General features: G+C 38.5%; 1 protein-coding gene across 1 annotated transcript; it reads right to left on the bottom strand.

The window, feature by feature from the left end:
- Positions 1–1,960: 1,960 nt before the first annotated feature.
- Positions 1,961–25,267, bottom strand: ube2g1b (ubiquitin-conjugating enzyme E2G 1b (UBC7 homolog, yeast)). The gene is made up of 6 exons (XM_072247871.1): positions 25,047–25,267; positions 20,074–20,176; positions 16,023–16,120; positions 13,937–14,115; positions 10,870–10,976; positions 1,961–5,335 (listed from the first exon to the last, which is right to left on the bottom strand). The coding sequence occupies exons 1-5, from the start codon at positions 25,087–25,089 to the stop codon at positions 10,890–10,892; spliced, it is 510 nt and encodes a 169-aa protein (XP_072103972.1). The 5' UTR covers positions 25,090–25,267; the 3' UTR covers positions 1,961–5,335; positions 10,870–10,889.
- Positions 25,268–25,275: the final 8 nt, after the last annotated feature.

Below are 25,275 nucleotides of genomic sequence, written 5' to 3'. Positions count from 1 at the left end.
CAGCGTCCACATCTCGGCTGACCTCACCTGGACTGCCCATATCTCTTATCAGGTGCGGAAGGCCCAACAGAGGCTCTACTTCCTAAGGAAGCTAAAGCACGCTTTCCTCCCTCATCACCTGCTGACCAACTTCTATCGGACAACTGTAGAGAGCCTCCTGACGTATTGCTGTGCAGTGTGGTTTGCCAGCTGCACAGAACAGAACAGGAAGGACTTGAAGCGGGTGGTGAGGGTAGCAGAGCGGGTTATTGGCACAACATTACCCTCCCTCAGAGACATTTATACTGGCAGACTTCAAAAGAAGGCTACTTGTATTTCAAAGGATCCCACTCACCCTGGACATCACCTGTTTTCCCCTCTACCTTCTGGGAAGAGATACAGAGCATTAAGGACGAAAACAAAGAAACTCCTTAACAGCTTCTACCCATAAGCAGTGAAATGTATAACACCCCCTTCCCTTCTCCTGCCTCCCTCCTAAGACGGCGGTAGCGAAATGCATCACACTTCCAGGAATGGCAGGTGTGCAATAGTCCTACCCCCCCCCCCATCCGTATATTATTAATTTTGGACTGCACTCCTGATGTTTTAGAGTTTATTTTATGTATATATTCTTTGTCATGCTGCAAAACATTGAGCTGCTAAACTGTGTCTCATTGCTCCACAACAATGACAATAAAGATATTCTATTCTTATGAAAGGGAAATCCTTTCTGCCAATTTATTTAGGTAAAATCACCATGAACAGAAGGAAACCAGTCAATGTGGTACATTTATACTTAGTAAGTTGTTACATAAAACATTACTGCACAAAGGTTCATGGTAATATAAGGTTAGGTATTAACATTAATAAGAGGATTGGGTAGGTGACAATACAGCGTACTGAAACATGGGTCAATTTCAAAATGACAAGCTATGGCTATTGGGTTGCCACAGGAATTAATATTCTGGCCATAGCTACTTACAACTACATGGCTTGAATGAATGGACTAAGTATTTTGTAGCCTGGTTTGCTGATGATACAAAGAAGTTAACCTATCAGGAGACAGACCGCAAATGAGTTCTGCACAATGGACCAAGGAGTGGTATAACCTGAGGAAGTTAGTGATTTTGTTTGGGACATGCCCTCATCTCGTTACCACCATCAGGGAGGAGGTACAGGAGCCCGAAGACGCACACTCATTGTTTCAGGAATAGCTTCTACTCCTTCGCCATCAGATTTTTGAACGGTCCATGAACACTACCTCATTATTCCTTTTGTACTATTTATTGAAATTGTAACTTTTAGTAATTTGTTATGCCTTCACTATATTGCTGCCACAAAACAATACACAACTCCAAACCCAACCTTGGTAGGAAGAATCAAAAAGCAGAATATGGAAGTGTAAGACTTGGTGATCAGAGAATCGACAAACCTTTATACAGAAAAATTATTGACATATAGGTACACTCTTAGAAAGTTGCTCTTATTGCAAACAGGTTGGAGTAAGTAGCAAAGTTGCTAAAAGTGTAAGACTTGAAGTTTGTTTTGTCTCATTTAAGAAAGGATATACTTGCCACGAAGGCATCACAGCAGAGGTTCACTGGGTGGACTTCCAGAATGATGTGATTGACCTATGAAGAATATTTGGCCTATATTTTCTGCCAATTTTCAGTTGGCTTGACAGGGTAAATGAAGTTGGTTTCTTGGTAGGGGCAATCAAGAAGAGCATGGTCTTAGGATGAAATCCATTTAATATTTTCCTTAAAGTTAAGGTGGTTTGAATTATAAGGGAAATAGAGGGTTATGGAATTCAGGCAAAGTGGAGTTGAAGCCAGTCATGTTCAGCTGAACCATGAGGATAAACTGGCTGTATGTATTAAACAAATTCGTAGGAACCCATGTGATTAAAATGCAACTGGCTAGCCAATAATAATTGGAGAGCTCTCGCTAATACCGATAAGTAAATGCTTACATACAGCAGTCCTTGCAACAAAAGCTTTATTCCTCATTATCCAGGTAAATTTCATAAGGTTACATGCACGAGTGTCCAGAGTAACAGTCACTTTAGTCCCTTACACTTGATAATTGTAAATACATTTGCTGCATGTAGATGCATTTTTTAAAAAAATATAAACCGGAGCTGGCTTTGTAAATTTAACTTTTAAGACTTAATTAAATGTACCCATTTTATTTGAGCAAATATAAGCATAATCCTTACACTTTAATCCCGCTGGAATAGAATAAAAATAATGAACTTGCATATGATGAATTTTTAATATGGAAAATATCTCAAGGTACTTAATTTATGTACTGAAGATAAAGAGCATGTGAAAGGAGAAATAACCAAACTGTTCGGCCAAAAAGGTGAGGTTTAAAGATCTTGAGGGCTGTGACTGGTTTTGGGGAGGGAGATCTCAACAGTTGGTCTGTTAAACTAAAGGCACTGATCAACAGGAGGAGGAGAAATGCATGATTAACTGAAATTGTGGTGATCCTATCTACTGTCTCTCAATGTACCAAATGTTCTTCCAAATGTATGCTTAGCTTAATCTTGGCATTTTTAATCCATGGGCAAACACTCTCCCATAGGATTATTCTAAAAAAAAATCCTGGCTGCTATAAGATTAATAAGACTACAATAATAAGGCATTGTTGGAAGTAATGACTAGTTCTGATTTGTAGACTACCTGCTGCTATTGGTACTGAGTAAATTCACGATAGTTTATACATTGTAATTTGAAGTAATCTTAACCATCTTTTCAATGTCCTGCGATAAAACTTATCGCTAGAAGATTTTACCTAATAGAAGTATTCTTTAATACATCACAACTACCTTGGTTAACCATGTCCCTCACTCATTTGGTCACTGCTTTCAAATCTAGAAATAAGATTTCTTAAATAGATAACATGAAAAAAACTCAGGTTAAAAATTATACAGAGGAGATAAATAGCAGAGTCCACAAATGGTAGGAAAGAATGCATAGAGGAAATAGAATACTCCCTGCTGTACGCAAGGTAGTAGTACAAAAGAAAGCTCTGGGCTCAATTCAAAGTTCAAGGACAGAAAATAAATCAGTTAACCAAGGACAGCCTGATACCTCTTAGAATCCTTAGTTCAGGGTCAAATTTTAAAAAGCATTTGGAAGTGGCTGAATCAAACAAGGACAGACAACAGATTCACTAAATAGTCATGTCCAACTTGACGTTTTTTTATGTAAGGCAATTAGGTAAAAATGAAGTGGGTGCAGCATGAGAGTTTTCAAAAGGCCTGCTTTTAGAAAAATAGAGAAGTACAATTGGAAATGCAGCAGCATGTAGCAGACCATGGTCAGGAAACTGAGTTCCAGTAATAATATCAGTTGGATTCAGGTTTCATTGCTAGATACATTTTGAAAAGTCAGTCAACTAGAAACAATGTCAAAATATTGCACAAACTTGTATTTCCAGCATCTATACACTTTAATTTTAGGACTCAAAAAAAAAATGAGAGTTATTGTGCTAGATGCAATTCACTGTTGCGAGATGAAACTAACATTTTGGAAAGTCAAAAATTCACATTCACTGGATGAGTAGTGCCACAAGGTTTCAGTTCAATAATCAAAATGACTCTAGACAGATTGAGACAAGACCAATAGTGTTTTATGGTAGCAGTGGGGAGCAGAGAAATGTGGTATAATACATTTGATTAAGCTGGTCTTGCCATGGAGTTTGTCAGGTTTTGAAGACTGCTTTAAGAATTGATGTCAAAGTGTCAGAACACACAAGAGAACACAGGAGTGGTGGGAGAATAATTATGAGGAGAAACATTAGAAGGATCAAGAGTGAATTCTGTTTTACTGTTGAAAAATAACAATAATTTGGAAACAGATAACATTTTCCAGAATAGCTTGAACCTTTTCTACGAGTAGAAAAGTTTCTAGGATAAAGGCAGTTCCCTCATCAGAAATATTAAGATTAAAGTAAGTGTACACAGAGAAGTTGAACATTCATTAATGAATGCACAAATAATAATTGACAAATGGTATAACTGACAAGGGAGCCTACTTTGCATAAGCACAGTTTCAAATACTAATAAACGTTGTTCAACGTAACTGCAGTGTTTGATCAGAGAGGAATAATAGCTAGATTGCCTCTCCAAATAATATGCAATCTTAGAAGTCCAGCTGAGCTAGCAATGGAAAACACTGCTATTCACCACTTGAGTCAAATGTCCTGTTGCACTATAAATACGTAATTGGTTTTTCAGATTAGCCTTACATTTAAAGATCCATTCAGGACACTGCTGTCTCAGATGGTGCTCTGAAAAGGTAGACTATAGGAGTTCAAATTTAAAATCCAAAAACCATCAAATTTGAAAGAGCATTACTAAGCTGGCACATTCCAAGTGAGGAAAAAAAAAACTCTGCAGCTCTATCTAATATTCCTCAGTTTTAAAATAAATCCAATCTGTTTAAAAATATATAATTAATTTTAATTTCAAAATTCAATTCATTTTGGATTAGTTTTCCATTTGAATCAAAACCGATTTGTATTTTAAAATACTGAAATTCCAAATTAATCTTGGAGTTTTTATAACTGCATTTGCCACTTGTTTTGTCTGCCTTGTTATATTCATGCTTTTATGATTTTGACAGACAGAACTATTAGTGACACAAACAATTTCTACAATTAATTTGGTTTATTAGGCTCAGAACAAATATGGAAATAATGTAAGAGTTAAAGATGAATAGTTTTACCATCATATTTTTAGCAAGAAACATAGCTATTAACATCCTATCTGTTTCCTTATTATATTCTAAATATATACATAAAGCAAAAATAGGTCTTGCATATAATTTTCAAATATATGGCAAATGCAGTAATGTCAACTACCTCTGCACTTCCTGAAACTGCTACAGCAATAAAATGGCTTAAAGGAGAACTTGGAAGGTAATTTGCATCATCACTAATTGCCCTGAGCCCTGAACCATTACTGTATCCAGATGATTTTTTTTTTGCATAATGCGATATAATGATTCAGTGAATTACTTTTAGGCAAACACAGCAGCAATCTTAAGTAGTACAAAGACAAGCCTCGCTTAACACAACAGATTCCCCAGCAGTCCAAAATATACTTAAACATATAAAAATAATTCATGGCAAGAGTAGAAAATAACAGATGAAACTTAAGGTATATTGAACTTTTTTTGTTGATGTCAGTTGCAGGGTCACAGTTCTTCTGAGTGGGCATTTCTCTGGGGAGAGGGCTTTTTTTTGTATCCAAGCGTATTCGCGTACAATTCTGAGCTGCAGGCTACCATCCATTGTGTAATGGGCAGCGATTGTGAGAAGAGAGGTATGTTCTCTCTCATGACTCCTAAAAAGAGAATTCAAATTAATAATAAAATCACACTATATAGATTTTTAAAAATCGCCTAATCACTTATTGGGTTTGAACAACTCCTTACAAGGTCTTGTTTCACAAATTTAGTACATATTGAAAACTATATAAACTATTCAAATGTGCAAATCGCCGATGTGTTGAATTCAGAGGAATGCAGACTTCTTAAAAGATACTTTTCTCAGATAAATGGAAATTAATAGAGGAAACTTAAAAATAAACCACAAGAGAAATTCCCTCTCAATAGCTTAGCAATTAAGTCTGCTGCATATTCCGCCACACAGATTGAACATACATTGCTAACTAGATGATGTAAGGGCACAACCCTCCCCACCACTGAGGGCATCTTCCAGAGGCAATGCTTCAAGAAAGCAGCATCTATCATTAAGGATCCTTCCTATCCACGACATGCCCTCTTTGCATTACTTAGAAGTTCAAAGTAAATTTACTATCAAAGTACATATATATCACCATATACAACCCTGAGATTCATTTTCCTGCAGGCAATCACAGCAAATACAAGAAACACAACAGAATCAAAGTAAGGACACACACAACAGGTCAGACAACAACCAATGTGCAAATATAAAAAGAGAAAATTGATAGATATAGATAAACAAGCAAGCAATAAATACACAGCATGAGATGAAGAATCCTTCAAAATGTGGTGGGAATAATTGAGTGATGGGGCGAGTGACGTTATCCCCTTTGGGTCTATAGCTTCTTGTCTTCCAGAGTTTTGGATGGCCCATGAACCCTACCTCATTATTCCTCTTTTGCACTATTTGTTTTAATAATGTACAGTAATTTTACCTTTTGCACTACTTATTTTAATAATGTACAGTAATTTTATGCCATGTACTGCACTGCTGCTGCAAAACAACAAATTTCACGACATCTGTCAATGATAACAAACCTGATTCTGATCCAGTGAACTTCAAGGCCAACCAATACACATTATACAAATACATTCCCAAGAGCTGATACTAGGATCACTGCTTTATACATCAATAAATTTGTCTGGGTATGTAGCATACTATTTCAATATTTGGAAGTACTGTAAATACATAGGATAGCAATTAACTTTAAAATATGTAGACAGGCTGGTGGAATTGAAGGATATGTGGGAGAGAAAAGGCAGCAATGTTGCAACTAGAATCCTACAAGGTGTCCATGAATGGAGAAACAGGGTCAAACCTTCAAAACTGACAGCTCATAAAACTGATTAAAGAGGGATCTTGAAGTTTATAAATAGAGGAAAAGGACTAAAACCAAAATGGTTACATTGAATATCAATGCTATGTTATCTCAGTTGTAATATGAGTACCGTGTCCACTTCCAGTTGTTGCGCTATAGGGAGGATGTGAAGGACCTCGGCAGAGACATTTTGCCATTTATGCCCTTGGCTTTAAAGACTTTAATAATGTGGATAAACTGGACAAGTTGGGATTTTCCCTCCTTAACACAGAAGATACAACATTGATTTGATGGACTTTTCAAAATAATTTGGGCCAGACATTGTGAATTAAGAAAAATTGTTTCCATTGGCAGAGGAACCAGAGAGGTTAAGTTTAAAATGATTGGCAAAATAATTAGTGGTGACATGAAGAAGAGCTTTTCAGTAAGTAGTCACAATCTCAAATTCTACCTCTGAAAGAATGGTCCAAGCAAATGCAATGATGGGTTCCAAAATAGATTTACGTGAATAAGGGAAAGCAGGACATAAACTGCAGAGCCATGGACCTAGGGGACTGAGGATTGATGAGAACACAGTGGAAAGGTTGTATGATTTGTATGAGATTAGAGTTTTAGAGGGGATTAGCCAGGTAGATTTTACCAAGAACTAACTTGGATTCAAAGGCCAAATTATCACCTCACCACTTCAACAAAGAGACTTACCATTAAAGAACTGGATACAACTGAAGATGATTCTGTATTAATTATATTTTGTAAATGTTTATCATAATAAAAAGTTAGTCAGATAACACCAGATAATCCAGGAAACATAATGTGATTTAATTGCATCTACAAAACTGAGGTGAAATTGCAATAACTACACCCTTCATCAGGACTGGAAAAAAAGAGGCAAGTCCTGATGAAGGGTCTCGGCCTGAGATGTTGACTGTTTACTCTTCTCTATTGATGTTGCCTGGTCTGCTGAGTCCCTCCAACATTTTGTGCATTGCTTTGGATTTCCAACATCTGCAGATTTTCTCATGTCTGTTATATTTACTGCCTCTTTAACGATGATATTTTGGTTCCAAATATAATCAACTTGTAAAGCTTAGCTTTAAAATCAGGCAACTTATTCATATGAACTTCTATGACTGTAGACATCAATTATGACATCTTGATGCACAAGAGATAGATGATTTACACAGTCATTATTAAAACTATACTGGATAACAACCTGATAAAGCATTAGCAATTTACTTAATTTAATATTTATTACAAACTAAAATAGTTCCAGTACAATCTTTTATAAAAAAGACAATATTATCATTTTTTTGGGATACAAGCCCATAATATGATGGGACACATTCTTATAACACAAAAATCCCAGCATCTCTCACAAGGGGAACGTCTAACCATCTGACCATGACATTCAATGGCATAAACATTGTGAAGTGTTCTCCACCCCCCCCCCCCGCACATCAACATTCTGAGAGTCACCTCTGAGCAGAAACTTAGATGCACTGGTCACATCATATCATGGCTAAATGTCAGAGAAACAGCATGCTGTGGCAAGTGACTCATCCACTAACATCAACTGGCTTTTCCATTAGGAGCACGACAGGATATTCACCACTTGCCTGAATAAGGGCAACGCTCAGGAAACCTGAACCCATCTAGGCCAAGTTATTGGCTTGGCTTCCTATCAATTTAGCATTTATTCCCTTCAACATGATAATTAGTGACTAAGCCCTTTCCGACATTTCTAAACACTCTCCCGTCAAGGAGAACAAGGACAAAAAGATTCATGGAAACACCACCACCTGCAGGTTTCTAAGTTACAATACATCCCAAAAAGGAAAAGCATTGCTGATCCTCTAGTGTCACTGGGATCTGAATTCTGAAATTACCCATACACCAAGATATGGCATTATCTTCACTCCGAGGTCCGCAGTAGTTCGAGATGAAGATTCACCATCACCTTTAGATATAGTCAAGTGTAACAAGACAAAATTAACATGATAAAGCTTCACTGGGACAGAGAAACCCCACAGAATTACCATACCCGAGCAGAATCAGAATCAGGTTTATTATCTCTGGCATGTGTCGTAAAGTTTGTTAACTCAGCAGCAGCAGTTCAATTCAATACATAATACAGAAGAAAAAAAGTAAAAATAAATCAATTACAGTACATGTACATTAAATGATTAAAAATTGTGCAAAAACAGAATAATATACATTAAAAAAGTGAGGTAGTGTCCGTGGGTTCAGTATCTATTCAGAAATCGGATGGTAAAGGGGAATGAATCGCTGAGTGTGTGCCTTCAGCCTTCTATACCTCCTACCTGATGGTAACAGTGAGAAAAGGGCATGCCTTGGGTGCTGAATGTCCTTAATAACGGACGCTGCCTTTCTGAGACACTGCTCCTTGAAGATGTCCTGGGTACTTTGCAGGTTAGTACCCAAGATGGAGCTGACTAAATTTACAACACTCTGCAGCTTCTATCGGTCCTGTGCAGTAGCCCCTCCATACCAGACAGTGATGCAGCCTGTCAGAATATTCTCCACGGTACATCTATAGAAGTTTTTGAGTGTTTTTGTTGACATGCCAAATCTCTTCAAATTCCTAATGAAGTATAGTTGCTGTCTTGCCTTCTTTATAGCTGCATCAATATGTTGGGTCCTCAGAGACCTTGACACCAGGAACTTGAAACTGCTCACTTTCTACACTTCTGACCCTCAGTGAGGATTGGTATGTGTCCCTTTGTCTTACCCTTCCTGAAGTCTACAATCAGCTCTTTCATCTTACTGATGTTGAGTACAAAGGTTGTTGCTGCGACAGCACTCCACTAATTGGTATATCTTGCTCCTGTAAGTCCTCTCATCTCTACCTGAGATTCTACCTACAATGGTTGTATCGTCAGCAAAGTTATAGATGCTATGTGAGCTATGCCTAGCCACACAATCATAGGTATAGAGTAGAGCAGAGCAATGGGCTAAGCACACACCCCTGAGGTGCACCAATGTTGATCGCCAGTGAGGAGGAGATATTATCACCAGTCCGCACAGATTGTGGTCTTCCAGTTAGGAAGTCAAGGATCCAATTGCAGAGGGAGGTACAGAGGCCCAGGTTCTGTAACTTCTCAATCAGGATTGTGGGAATGATGGTGTTAAATGCTGAGCTATAATAGATGAACAGCATCCTGACATAGGTGCTTGTATTGTCCAGGTGGCCTAAGGCTGTGTGAAGAACCATTGAGACTGCCATTGACTATTGTGGCGACAGGCAAATTGCAGTGGGTCCAGGTCCTTGCCAGGTATTCCGCCGGGGCCTTCCGCCTTGCAAGGGTTCACCCTCTTTAAAAACAGCCTAATATCGGCCTCTGAGATAAAGATGGCAGGGTCACCGGTCGCAGCAGGAACCTTCACTCATCAGCATGCCACAGTAGTGGAGTTTTACTGAATTGACAACCTATGTCAATCACTTAGATGAAAAGATAGAAAGTACTATAGCCACAGAAATGGGAAACGTTGCGAGGCAGACAAAGTATATAATAATATAGGTCATGTAAGTGGTTAAGAATGGAGCATAATTGGGAAAGTGAAATTCCCGAATTTTGGCAGGCAAAGAAAAACTCATCTCTTGTGTGCTCATACATGAAGCACAAAGTTAACATGGAGTTACTGTAAGTAATTGAAATAAAGGTTAACTTTCCAATTGTTTTCTAAGGTAGATTGAGTATAAAGGTAAGGAAGCCTTTTGCAACTGTACAAGGCACTACTGAGAGCACATCTGGAGAACTGTGTACAGCTACGAAAAGGAGATTCCTGAAGGGTTCACTTGGTTGATTCTTTGTTCACATTTGAGGTATGGCTAAGCAGGTCAGGTATATTCTGAAAGCGTAAGAAATTATCTGATTGAAGCAAGTGAAACTTTGAAAGGGGACACTTCCTCTCTTGGGATAATCAAGTACCAGAAGCTGAAATTTGCTTTAAAAAGGAATAATCCCTTTAAAATAAAGAGGAATTTATTTTCTGTTGAGAACATTTATTCTTTTAAATCCTCCACACTATTCAGCTAGTGGATGCAGGCTCATGAATACAGAGAAGCTTAGTGGTAGAGTCAAGGATACGCAGATCATACAGAAACCACAACTGATGAATGCCAGAACACACAGGGTTCTAGGGACTGTCTAGCTTGCTTCTGCTCCTCACTTACGTTCTGGTACTAAATGTAAACTAAAGTTGAACTTGAAAGTTCAAATACAATTCAGTATGTTTGTCACAAAATGAATTTAAATAGCTTATTCAAAAAATAGAATAGTTTTCATGCTTACCACAAAGTTGGAAGAAGAATTTACTCAAATGCCATTTCTTGACTTTTTCTTACACACCGAGCAACTTTTTTCTTGAATTCACCATAAGGATCATCTCGCCATTCTTTCTACATGAAAAAAGGATGACTGTGGTTTACAACTGTTTATGTTTTACAGTGGAAAATAATTGGTTCAAGTGACATCTTTTATTAAACTGATTTAATAATTGTTGCTCCTCTCAAATTCCAAATTAAGCTTGATTTTGAGTTCTCTTTTTTCTAGCTATATACATTTGATAATCTCTTCTATTTTCTTTTATTGTTTGCCTTTTCAGGGCAGTGATGATGTTCATCTCAATTTCTCCCTTTTTATAGAACTAAGATTTCATTAGCTTGTAGTTCTCCATTGAATATTGGACCACTGTTGCAAGGTAATAAAACAACTTTATATGATTGTGGTCAAACACCAACTCTCCAGTAATCTACCATCTTCTGTTGAACCATGTAACCATGACTTGTTAGGTTTGTTAAAGTTTTAAAAATATTACCTTCAAATGATCCTATTCCTTCTGCTTCCAAGTATATCAGTGTTCCTCCCCACATTTCCAGTTTCTAGTTTCTCTCCAAGGTGTTCAAGAACAGACCCAAGAAGCTGATTGTTCCAGTTTTCCCTGCCTTTCTACTCTTTACCAAACCCTCTAATCTTTCTACTCTTAGCCCTTTTGCAAGTGTGGGTTTCAGAATGGCATTGAGTGGGAAGTAGTCAAAAGTTCAAAATAGAGTAAGATTTCAATGTTTCAGTGGTTCCATTTAATATCAGAGAATGTACACAGGTATACAAGCAGAAATTCTTACTCTTCACAGACATCATGAAACAGAAGAAAACCCCAAAGATTTAAAGTTGGACTGACAGTATGCAGAACACGGAAACCAGGTCATAGGGAAAATGCAAGATCAGAAGCTGTTAGAATTTTAAAGTGCAGCTATAATAAACTTCTGTTAGGGAACAAATGCAGAATCAAATCAGTTTGGTATGGAACTGGGCTTCAGAGTGGATATCAGTACAAGGAAGTAGGTGGAAAGGCCTAATTTAAGATAGAAACTGTAAAAGTATAGGAGAAATGGGAGATGCAATGGTGGAAAAATAGCTATGAACATGATTAAAAGCAGACCACCAACTTCAGGGGTGCAGTTAAATTGGAGATACAGTACATATTAAATATTGTTCAGAACTTCTCAGAAAATGAAGTAACCCAGACCTTCATGCAGCTAGATATTGACAGCTTTCAGGTACGGGCTTATAAATGGCAAGTAGCATTTTTATTACAAGGCAACCAAGCTTTGACTATTTCCTAGAAGAGTTGAACCAATGCCAAGTCACCCACTGTTAACAATCTGGGATCATGAATAACCAAAACATCAACTGGCCAGTCACATGAATAAGGAGCATGTTAGTGGCTGGGTGATCTGCATCAACAATTCCTGCCGCATCTAAGCTACAAAAGACAAGGTACAAGTCAGGAATGTGGTAGAAAACTGTTCACTTGCCTGCTTGGGTGCAACTTTAATATTACTCATAGGAGCTCAATGTTGTCAAGCCCAAAGTAATCTACTTGACTGGCACATTATCCACTCCATGTTGATACTTCCACCATCACTGGCATCTGTGGCTGCACCGTACACCAACTTTAAATGCATTGCTACCACTCACCCGGATTACTTGCCAGCATCTCCCAGCTGCACAACCTCTGCCAGCAAGTACAGCAGGCATGTGGGAACAATGCTACCTTCAGCTCCCCCTCCCAGTCATACATCATGTGACTTGGAAATATGTCCGAAAACTACAGCAGCGCAGTTAACTACAACCTTCACAAAAAGGGATAAGGGATGAGCAACTATGCTGTCCTGGCCATTGACACCCAAAGCCTGTAATTGAATTATTCAGTTAAGCAACAGAGGGCATACAAAGAGCTAGCATAAACTCACTGGGCTGAACAGTCCCCTAGTGGATTGTAACCACTTTATGATCCTATATAGGAAAATAAATAACAGCAATAAATCTAGAGTGAAATTTTTAAGGGTGGCATGTTGGCTAGATACTCAAAGTAGAAGAAACCGAAGGAAAAAATACCAGTTTCAGCTTCTAAGACCTCGCATGTGCTCTAATACTTCTAACATTTGCATCATTCAAATATGTTCTCAGCAACCGATTCACCAGACCCTATTGTAAATTTGTGAGCGCTCTCTTTCAAACGAGTAGTCGCCAACTAAAAAGATCCAAACCATTAAATTCCTGTTGACTAGCCTGACGGTTAATTCTCCATCCTTCCCATTCTACTAAAAGCTTGTATATCTTTGTTTTCATATCAAAAGTTTACACTCAAAACATTAATTTGTTTTGTTTACAAATGTATAACGAGTATTTTCTTTTGTTTTTCCAATAATTACACATTGATACATTCCAACATTTCCTATACTTTGTCCAAAACTGTATTTCCTTAAAATCCAAGCTGCTTTAGTAATAAGTACAGTATCCATTTCAATGTGACCCTTGCAGTGATAAGTTCTGTAACGCATGTGCCTCACGTGGTCAAGCAATGATTTATAATGAGCAACAAACTAATGTTTAAGTGATGTAAGATTCTAATAACTGCCCAAAAGAGCCTGAGGATACAGAGATGATAGAACATTCCACATTAGGACTGTTTCAAAACTACAATATGTCTGTATACTTTATAAAAACCTCTCATTATAATTAACTGCTGCATTTCAAAATGGAACATACCCATTTAAAATATTAATCGTACTGAGTGCAAGTAAAGCAGAAATTTTGATCTAATCTCTGACATCTCCAAAAGTCTAATGGAATTCTCTAGTGGGCATTCACTTCAGTTTATTCCCAAAGGATGAAGAGAACTGATTGAGGGGGTGGGGGGGGTTAGGAGGGAGGGAGAGATTTAAACGTTTACCAATTTATGAATGGATGTGGGTTTCCGAAACACAAAATACCACCAGAATGGTCACAGCTTCCTTTGTTCCCAGCTGTATAGCATCTTTCCTTGATCACATTGCCAAGGAAAAGTACTTACTGCAGCATCAACATTAGCAGGCGAGTCACTGTTGGGATCGGCAAGCATAGAGATGACGCTGATGAGAATAGTTTCGACAGTGTGAATGGGTAGCCAACGTTCCTCCGGTTTCTCATAGCCAAATTTATCCTCACCAGGCTCATGCAGGATTGAAATGCATACATCACCATTCTTGCCAACTGTAAAGAAAAATCGAACGGTTTGCCAAAGAGTTTATTAATGACATATGAACAGTTTCAACGAAGCTATGAAAGACAACATCCATTCTACAGCTCACGTTTCAGCTGCAGCTCTAATTAAACCCAATGACAGTAGCTACTGGAGATGTGGATGTGTTCTGTGCAGCTCTCGTAGCTACTGTCAATAGTTTAATTAGAGACATGAATGTGTTCTGTGCTTCATTCTAAATATAGCAGTTTCTGTAAGCTTACAACAGCCTTCTGTAAAATACATCCATGGAAGATTTCCTATAAATATCAGTTCACAGGTATCCCAAAATCAGATAAAATTTAAAAACTCTGGAAACATTCAGCACATCGTATCACGATGATTATCCCAAAATCAGATAAAGTTTAAAAACTCTGCAAACATTCAGCATCTGTGGAAAGAAACAGTTAACATTTCAAGTGTGTGACCCTTCACCAGAACTGTGAAAGGAAAAAACAAGCTAGTTTTCATTTGCAGAGATGTTGAGGAAGTGATAGGTGGAATAATGGGACTATCTTTTTGTTGGGGTGAAACCAAATGGGCTAATGTCACAGTTAGAAGCAGGTTATGCTTCTTTGTGGGATATGCCCTGTAGGCCAGACTATGTCACTGGAGACAGACCTCTGCTCTTACTCTCTCTCCTCCTTGACAGAGCAAGAGTACAGATCCTCCATCCTCATCTTTCACCCGCCAGCTTCTCCATTCAATAGATCATCTTGTGAATTTCCTCCAGGTTTAACTACACTTGTGCCCCTCCACTCTGAGCATTTCAAAGGAATCATTCTCCCTGATCCACTGCTCTATCCCCTTCAATCACTCCCTGTCTATAACATTTTCTTACACAATCACTGCATTTGTAATTGTCAATTCATTTCTTCCCTTCACATCATCCAGTGACCCAGTCATTCTAGATAAAGCAACTATTCACCAAAACTTCCTCCAATTTAACATGGTGACATTAGTGACCAAAATGTAGTCTCCTCCATATCAGAGAAACCAAACAAATCTGATGATTTGCGCCACAAAGCAGTCCACAGGAGGAACTCTGAGCTTCTGCCTGAATTCTTCATCCCTCTCTAATCTGTCTGACAGTAGCCTCTTATGTACCATGTAAGCTTGAAGAACTACACCTCATCTTCCATCTTGGCAAGTTAGTCTTCTGGACTTGATACTGAATTTCCCAGGTAACTTACTCTTCCTTTACATCTATATCAGACAGGTCTTTTCCACCGTCATCCCTCTGTGGTTTTTGCTCAGTTTTTTCTCCTCCCTCTCCATCACGATGTTGTGGATTGCTGGGCATTTCTTCCAGCCATATTACTCACAATCTACCAACACGACGAAGAAGAAAAATTTTTCTTAACTGTCACATTAATCCATTTGGTCTCACCCTAATGGAGATGTGTTCTATTCATCCTTGGCCAACTTTATCAGCAAACGGAAACTAATGTTCTCTCTTTCCCAGTTTTAATAACGGGTCCTGGACCTGAAGAGTTTAACTCTATTTTTTTCTGAAGGTGCTACCCGATCTGTTTTTGTTTTTTTTATAAACCTCAAAATATATACAGCAAGAACTGTACTTTACATCCTAAACTTTAACTGTTGAATTATTTTGTTACATAGTTTTTCATTATTGACCACGTGTATCCAATGGACTGCATGAAATGTTTGTAGGATTTAATCCATCAAATAAGCTCTCTCATGTAGACATCAACTTTAGGAAGTCTGTGTTAATAACCACGTACCTAAATAGACATCATCTCACACTCTGCTGCCACTGTTTGAGTGATTTAAAAGACAAAAGCTTCACTTATCACTTTATGGTTTAAAAACTGGTAATTCATCAGTTATTATTTGATGTCATAAATACACACTTTACCATTTGGATGCCAGATTTCTGTGATGAAATTCATCTTTGGAGGCCGCAAAGGATAGTCATTGGGAAAAGTCAGGTGAGCTTTGAAGAATCCACCCTCACTAGGCAAAACAAATTAAGAACCATGAATAAAAATGTTTCCCTTTCACCCAATAACATATAAGATGTTGCTTAATGACCAAGAAAACAGCAAATACTCTCCAAATAAATTTCATAACTACCAAGAACATTACAAAGTCCGTATTGCAAGAACAATACAATATTAATCTGCCTCACAAGACAGAATTGCAAAAAATACTGATAACAGAAATGTAGTTGGAAAATAAACTTACATTAAAGAGACTATGCTGAATTTTAACATCCACTGATAAAACAATATCCCAGAAAATACACATTACCTTTGCACAAACTTTGAACCCAGGAATTCTACAAACAATTGCATATTACTTCACAACAAAAAAAACAAGAACTAAAGACTAAAATCTGGAGGCTTATATATTCTCCTGAACGATTGATTAAATTTTGCAGCCTTGTGATTTGTACATAATTACCATTTCTAGATAAACAAACATAAAAACAGAGATGAACACAGTAAGGTATCAGTATATTTTGCGATTTTCACTGCTAAAACATATGTCAGCTTACTTTTACAGAAAGTAGTATTTCATTTTTAAATAATCTTATTTTAAAAAAGACACTCCTGTAAAAGTTATAAAAACAACGCAAACAACGGGAATTCTGCAGATGCTGGAAATTCAAGCAACACACATCAAAGTTGCTGGTGAATGCAGCAGGCCAGGCAGCATCTCTAGGAAGAGGTACAGTCGACGTTTCAGGCCGAGACCCTTCGTCAGGACTAACTGAAGGAAGAGTTAGTAAGAGATTTCCTTCAGTTAGTCCTGACGAAGGGTCTCGGCCTGAAACGTCGACTGTACCTCTTCCTAGAGATGCTGCCTGGCCTGCTGCATTCACCAGCAACTTTTATGTGTGTTGCCTGTAAAAGTTATTGTAGTTTTCTCCTACTCAGATCTGACTTTTCAAAAATCTATAAAGGACAACATTGCCTCATATCTGTTATTATACTAAGTATTGCCACAGAATCAAGTCTAACCAGCAGTGGAAGGAGTAGAAAACATATTGAGACTAAAAGTAAATCAGGCATAAAGTGAATGGTTGTTTATTCACAGTATAGTCCTGTCTGCTATGAAAAGTCTCCATTTCTCATCAATATAAGCATCGAGGAAGATTGAAATCAACGAGAATGAGAGGAAGTGTTCAGCGTTACTGTTTGTATTTCACCGGTCTCTCTCCCCCTCTCTCTTGCTGCTCCCAGAGTAAGGTTCCAGTGTTTGACCAGTGTCCCGCTTCCTGCTCCCAGAGGAAGGTTCCAGTGTTTGACCAGTGTCCCGCTTCCTGCACCCAGAGGAGGGTTCCAGTGTCCCGCTTCTTGCTCCCAGCGGAGGGTGCCAGAGTCCACCAGTCTTTCTCTCGCTGCTCCCAGAGGAAGGTACCAGTGTTTGATCGGTCTCTCTCTCTCTCTCTCCCCCCCTTTCATTCAGTGCTGCCAGAGTCTTGGGTTTTCAACAAGGTTTAGTTGATGTGGTTTGTGAAGTGGACTCTATAGTTCATGTTATGATGTGTTTTTGGTTTCTGGTCACTCCTTTTTTATTGCTATTTGGTACAATTTTGACGGGGCAGACTGGTTCTGCAGCCTGCAGTGAACAACCGACAGAGCTGAATTAAACTGAATTGAAACAAACTGAACATTTCCAGACTGTTTCAATAATTTTGTGGTTTGATGTTTTATATTCTGTGTTATTTGCTCTTTTTTGCCATTTGCACAATTTGATCTTTTTTTTAAAAAATGCGTTGGAGGTTTGATGTTTGCTTTTTAAAAACTGATTCCATGGATTACATTGTTTCGTGGCTGTCTGTGGGAAGATGAATCTTAGGATTGTATACTGCACACATATTTTGATAATACATGTACTTTAAATTTTATATTGTACCTTTCACATTCTCAGATCATAATCAAAGTACTGTCAACTAGTTGTTTAGAGTAGTTACTTTTGTATATGTAAACTGATGAAAGCTTCTGTACTTTTGCAACACCTAAAACCCCACCCCATTTCATTCAGCTTTTCTTTAGCTAATTAATTTACCTTCATTAATCATGTTAGCCTATTTAAAATACATTGTCTCCCTTCTGGAAAGCATTTATCTGTTCTCAGTGCCTTGTTTGACCAGACTGCTCAATTCTACCCTTTGTAACTAGTATCACTGAGTTGCATAACAGAGAAACAAACCCAATTTGCACATTATATTATTTGAGTATTTTCTTTTTGCTTGATATTACCTCTAACCTCATCTGTTAACTGCTTTTGCTTTTTAAAAGTAGATACCCGTTTGTATTGCAATAAATATTCTAAATACTGCCCACTGATTGTGGGAACATTTACTCATAACAAATCAGTCCAGTTTACAGAATCCATTTACTTTTTAATCTATTTGAATTTTGTCTTTAATTTTAAATCTTGTTTCTCAATTCCCCTTTCTACAATACACACATTCTGTCACTGCAGCCTACGAAAGAATGTCCCCTTTATTCCCACTCTGTCTTCGGCCAGTCATTCTCCTATCCCTTATCCCTTCCTATTTATCATTGAGAACTATCCCAGCCACACCTCTCTATTCAATATGTAAAGTCCACATGACACTACTGTAAAAAAAAACATTTTGCTAGGATTTGGTTATAGTCCCTATTAAGTGTTGATCATCCCAACAGTGAAACTTTTCTGTCCTACCATCAATAATAAAAGCTTCATTAACCTGCTTTCGTCAAATTGGTCTCTTGACTACCTTTACTTTTATATATATATATTTATTCCCAAGAACTAAAAGATCTATATTAGATTCCAGTTAATTGGAACACATTGGGATCAGTACATCTTGGCCCAATTAGCCGAAGTTGCATGGAAATAGTTAAAAAAGGTATTAAAAAAAGAGACAAAGTACTGTTTAACTGAGTAATTAATTATGTATTTAAACGAAATCCAGAACAAATTAGAACACTGCCAATACTACTGCAGTACTATGAAACTGTGTATTAGTTTCTAATACTTATCGACAGAGGAATACATTCACATTGCGTTTTGACTGTAAGTGAACAAATTCAGCCTAGATACATAGTGCAGATAATTGACTGCTGTCATACAATGCTGTTGATGATTACATACTCTAAATCTTCATTTTCATTGTAACATTCAAGATGATTGCCAAATTCTTCATAGTTTCTAACTTGCTTAAGTAGTGAAATCATTTCATTTTCACTCTCGGCTGTTTCTGGCATCTCCAAGCCTGAATGCCTGAAACCGCAGTGAGCAAAACAGTTCTGAATTCTTATTTCTCGTCAACTATCAGTGACAAAAATTGCTGCTTTTTGAACATAAACACATGCAAGTGACACTATTTAAAAACTGCTCAAAGCATGGCGTTGCATCTAATGGCCATGCAAGTGCACGGGACTGACGCTAGTTTAGCAACAGTCCTCTGCCCAATTAAGCTGCACAGTGCCCAAATAAAGGTGGAATCTGGCTATTTTCTTGATTAGTGCTTGTTCTTTAAGGATTGTCCCAAATAAGCGACTGACTAGATTAACCGTGATGGAATTAACCAGAATCCACTGTATTGTGCTTCATTACATATCAAAGCGTATCACAACCAATGCCATTCTGGTGCAAATATTTATGTGGTGAAGTAAACTGCCAATCTGTATGTTACTCAGCTACCAAAGCCTAGATTACCACAACTGAGGTTTCGCTTTCTGATGTGGCACCAAATTCCTGATACTTCATGAGCAGAGCAACACTTTTAATGACATTGCCCTTCCCTGGAATGATTTCTAAAGTTCCGTCATGTATGAAGGATGTAGATGTTATATTGAAAAAAACCCTTCAATTTCATTTTTTTTTTAAATTTCAGTTAATTCATCTGTTCCAAAAACTAAATTTAGATGGTTAACAGGCAGCTTTACCTTATGGAGGTATAAACTTACAAAAGAGTATCTGGCGGGCCAATGATAACAACTTCCCATCGGTATATGTCGTCATCATCTATTAATCCGGCAGAAAATCCATCCACTGGATTCTTGTTTAGTTCTTGGGGAGGAAGAAAGTACACATACACAGAATGAAATAGCGTTATAGAGAATTAAATAGAAACCACATTTTTATATAAATGCATTAGGATTTGCTGCAAGTTTAGTCTCTGAAATTGCAAAATAGAACATATAAACTGGTGTTTTCTTTCATTTCTTGGGATGCTAAAGAGAAATAAAATTAGTTTCTACTTCTAGATGCTGATTTGGTGTTGCAATCCAATTATAAATGTTAGTTTTGGCTGTGGCAGTATTAAATCTTTTACTGGGTTATTCTCATTTGTCACAAGCGATCTGGCTAGAGACTGCAAGTTTTGTTGCCTAGAGAAAGAATTTTTGAAAATCAACATTTTTTTTAAATTAGGGAGAGTTTCAAATGAAAAGCATTTCTTCCCAAACTGTTTCCCATCCTAACAGTTTTTGTCCTAATGCTACAGTACCTCCTTCATATGGTGGGGGTGGAGAGCGTCAAAAGAGATTGTTGATGGATGGGAGGAATTAGTGACAATGCTAAGGGCCCTGTGTGTGCACAGTGCTCCTGATAAATATCTCGAATAGGTGGGAGACCCTGATGATCCTCTCAGCAGTCCTTGCAGTCTCCTGTAGGGACTTGTGGTCAGATGTCTTGCAATTCCCTACCATACAGTGATGCAGCTGGTCAGGACACTCTCCATGGTGCTCCTGTAAAAACTAGCTAAAATGGAGGGCAGGGACGTGGGTGAGAGGCTCACTAACCTCAATCTCCCCGGGAAGTGGAGATGCTACCGTGCTTTTGTGAATAAAGAGGTGGTGTTGAGGGAGACCATCCGTTATGTGTACTCCCAGAAACCTGGTGCTCCTAACTCTCCACAGAGCATCTGTGTATATGCAGTGAGCAGTGATCAGCCTGCACCTTCCTGAAGTCCACAATCATGTCACTGGTCTTGTCCACATTGAGGCTCAAGTTGTTGTGCTCGCACTATTCTACTAGCCACTCTATCTCCTCTCTGCATGCCGCCTTGCCATAGCGTCATCGGTGAACTTGATGATTTGGTTTGAAATGGATGTAGCAATGCATTCAAGCGTTAACAGCAGCGGGATGAACAGCCCCGGGGAGTGCTGGTGCTCAGTGTGATGGAACTAGAGATATTTCTGACAACGTGGACTGACTGTGGCCTTTCTGTTAAGAAGTCAGGATCCAGTTACAGAGAGGTGTTGAGACCCAATGAGGGCGGTTTACCCACCAGCTTCAGAGGGATGATCATATTAAATGCTGAGCTGAAGTAAATTCTGGCATAGGAGGCACCATTTTCCAGGTGGGACAGAGCAGAGTGGAAGGCAGAAGCTATGGTGCTAGCAGTGGACTGATTTAAGCAATAAGCAAACTGGAAATGGCCCAACATAGCAGGAAGATGGGATTTAATGTGACCCATAACCAGCCACTCAAAGCACTTCACTATTGTTGAGATCCTCGGCACTGGACAGTAGTCATTAAGGCAGGTTACTGTCACCCTCTTGCGCATTGGGATGATGTTCACTGCCTTGAAGCCTGAGGGGACAGTGGATGGTCCTGGTTTAATGCTGAAGATTGCCTGTTAGACCCTCGGTTAGCTGGGCTGCATAGTCCCTCAGCACCTACCAGGTATGTTATCAGGCCCCACAGCTTAATGAGAGTTCACCCTGGCTAGGGTCTTCCTCATATTAGCTGTGGCCAGGCAGAGCGCCTTCTCTTCGTGTGTGTGTGTGGGGGGGGGGGGGGGAGAAGGAGAAGGGAAGAGGGCCTTCCTCACTGGCACATTGTTCTATGCATCAAGCAGATCGTAAAGACATTCAGCCCATCATGAAGAGAGGCATCTATGTTGTTGACACGCAGGGTGGACTGGTAGTCCATTAGGGACTGAATGGCCTGCCACATGCGCCTCATATCTCCAGTGGCACAGAAAAATTACTGTATATTCTTTGTGAATATTGCTGACCTGAGAGCTGTCTTATCCCTAATCTGAAGGCAGCATTCCGATCTCTCATCCGTACTCCAAGTCAACATGCTGATAGAATTTAGGCAGGAATGTTTTTAAGTTGGCATGGTTGATATCACCAGCAACAATAAAAAACTGGGATGTGTGGTTTGCAAATCACTGATGGAGCTGTAGAGCTCACACAGTACTTCCCCAGCATTAGCATAGCAGGGATGTATACAGCCACAATCACAATAGCTACGAACTCCCTTGGTAAATAGAAGGACCTGCACTAATCCATGTTATTAGTTCCAATACTCGTTCAATCATAGCTTGCCTCAATCCTGGGAGAGAAAAAAAACTCCTTACAACCCCTCCCAACATTTGACTGAGGACAAACTAAACCTACATAATGCCCAAGGAACAAGGCATTCCAGCACTCAAATCCAAAACAAATATACTTAAATAGTCTTCCGTCTCAGCTGCTGGTCCTTAGGCCAAAACCTGTAAAATTCCAATAAATTGTCATCTGATTGTTTGGAAATCCAGTATCTAGTTCACTCATTATCCCAGAATCTGAGCAGTGCGGTGGGGCAAATGTCTAGAGTACGAGTGGAGTTTGCAGTCAGAACTGGCGGTGGGAGGACTGAAGTCAGGGAACACCCACTAAATGCTGGAGGAATTCAGCAGGTCAGGCAGCATCCATGGAAATGAATAAACAGTTGCTGTTCCAGACTGAAACCCTTCATCAGAGCTGGGGACAAAAAAGATGAGAAGTCAGGGTAAGAAGGTAAGGGGAGGGGAGGAAGAAGTATAAGGTGGCAGGTGATAGGTGAAACCGAAAGAGGGGGACGGAAGTTGATTGGTAAAAGAGATAAAGGAATAGAGAAGGGGGAATCTGACAGGAAAGGGTAGAAGACCACAGAAAAAAGGGAAGGGGGAAAAACACTGGAGGGAGGTGATGGGCAAGTAAGGAGTGCCTTTATATTTTCCTCTCTGTTTGAACTTGCTGTATTCATTGAAACATGTACTATACTACGATGTAACAAGGGAAAAAAGAAGTATGCTTGGATGTTCCAGTAGTCCAGAAAAGTTGCTAGTCAAGCACTAAAATTCCAAGGATGCTGGATTATCAGTTTTATAGCAACTATCAAACTAAATATCATCTAAAGACTATTTTGGTCCCAAGGTCATTTGATAACTAATTTAAATGCAGGGAGTGTTCGGTCAATGTTACACGTTTCACTGTGCAGTGTTCAGAGAACAAGTCCCAGTCAGTAATCAATGAGTTTCACAAAAGCAGAAAAATGTGGAAGCACCATGAAGGTCAGGCATTATCTGTGAAAAAGTAGAAACGGTGTTAATGTTTCAGGCTGAAAATCCTTCATCAGCTTCGCTGCCAATGACTAATGGTGGCGAATGACAAAATAAACAAACACTCTCTTAATTTACATTAAAATTATAGTATATTAACTTGTTTGTACAAATCAACACACATTTAGTTACACTTGTTTAGAAAAGGCAGCATAGTACATTAAGATATGAAACTGTCTTGATACACATGTCACTTAGGCAGAGAAAAAAGAATTTTAACAATCTTAGTTGAACTAAAAAGTACTAAATATTATCTATAAGTTACTTCTGTTCTAAGAATGATTAAAAACTGTAACTCAACTTCAATAAATTAATTAGATTCCAACCCTAATTTAAAAATACATGCAATTTACACTTCTTATATTGCACACATTGGCTTTATTTTAAGCCTATTATATTAAATTTTAAGTATATGAAATCAATAATTTTCCATTTTACTTACCATTACAGCACATTATCTACAATTCATGGTAAATAGGAATTGAAGGAAAACGTTTTTCTAAAGCTGCATTTTAATGTGAACCTAATGATTACCAGCAATTTGCACTTTAAAAGGATAACTACACCTTTCAAACATTCTGCAACCCATGCTCACAGTATTATTTATTTATTTTTATGTATTTGCACTGTTTGTCTTCTTTTGCACATTATACTTTTTGATTGTTTCCATTGTATTTTGTTCTATTGTGTTGTATGATTGTACCGCTTCTTAATGCATGTATGCATTTCTAAATGACAATAAAAAAGGACTGAGTGTTTTCATAATCTAATCTAATCTACTGTGAATGTCTGCAAGAAAGTGAATCTCAGGGTAGTAATTGGTGACATGTATGTACTTTGATAATAAATTTACTTTGAATTTTGAATTTCTGACAATGGTGTGAAGAAGTTCAAAGCAAATGTAATCATTTAACAGACGACTGTACCACATCCAGTGGAAATGAATAAGACGACAAAAATATCCACTGTCCTTGCATTTGACAGCTCCCAGCAATGCAGAGCGATATTTTTCTACGCAAGCAAATTCGCACAGACGCTGAAAACAGATAATGCTGATAAGGTTCAGCTGGCAATAATTGTGAAGACACAGCCAACATTTCAAGTCAATGATCTGGCATCATCACATCAGAAAAGTGAGATATGGCCAAGTTCTGAAATGACCCCGAAATGTTAAACCCATTTCTTCCTGTACAAACTGGCATTTTTTTCCCCACGCACACTATAAACGACAAATTAAAATATCAACCGCCCTAACTACAAAAGTACTCGACGTTAAAAAACTGCAAACACTTAAAACATGTGACCATAAGCCGGACACTTGCCACAGTCAGTCTGTCATAATTAATGATAATGCGGAGCTGGGGAGGGGGTGGGGAGCTCAGCATAAAAAAAGTTACAATAGCCTGTGAAAATAACAGAGGGCAATGGGTAAACATGGTCTAAAAATAAATCATAAACCGAAAGGAATAAACATAAAGAGCGATTAAGTGTCGAATTAAAATCAGCCAGGGTGAATGCTGAACTGCGACAATCCTCAGCCAAACTTTCCTGAGATGCTCGTACCTGCCAGCTGTTTCCTGAGGAGCAGAGCGGACTGGTCGGTCATCACTGATGTCAGAATCAGCACAGATAAAGTATAGCAAACACGTAGTAAAAGTAAAGCAGGTGGGTGAGATAGACGGTAAGGAGCAGCCGCTCCACATTCAGCGGGCCCTCACTGTCCCCACCTTCAGGCTGAGGCCACGGCCTGTGAGGCTCCTCCGGCGCCGCCTCCCGCTCCGGCATCTGGGCT

Source organism: Mobula birostris, chromosome 31 (assembly GCF_030028105.1).
Source record: "Mobula birostris isolate sMobBir1 chromosome 31, sMobBir1.hap1, whole genome shotgun sequence".
Taxonomy (NCBI): Eukaryota; Metazoa; Chordata; class Chondrichthyes; order Myliobatiformes; family Myliobatidae; genus Mobula; species Mobula birostris.
The sequence above is the reverse complement of the archived record's forward strand: the minus strand, read 5'-3'. Positions and strand labels throughout refer to the sequence as shown.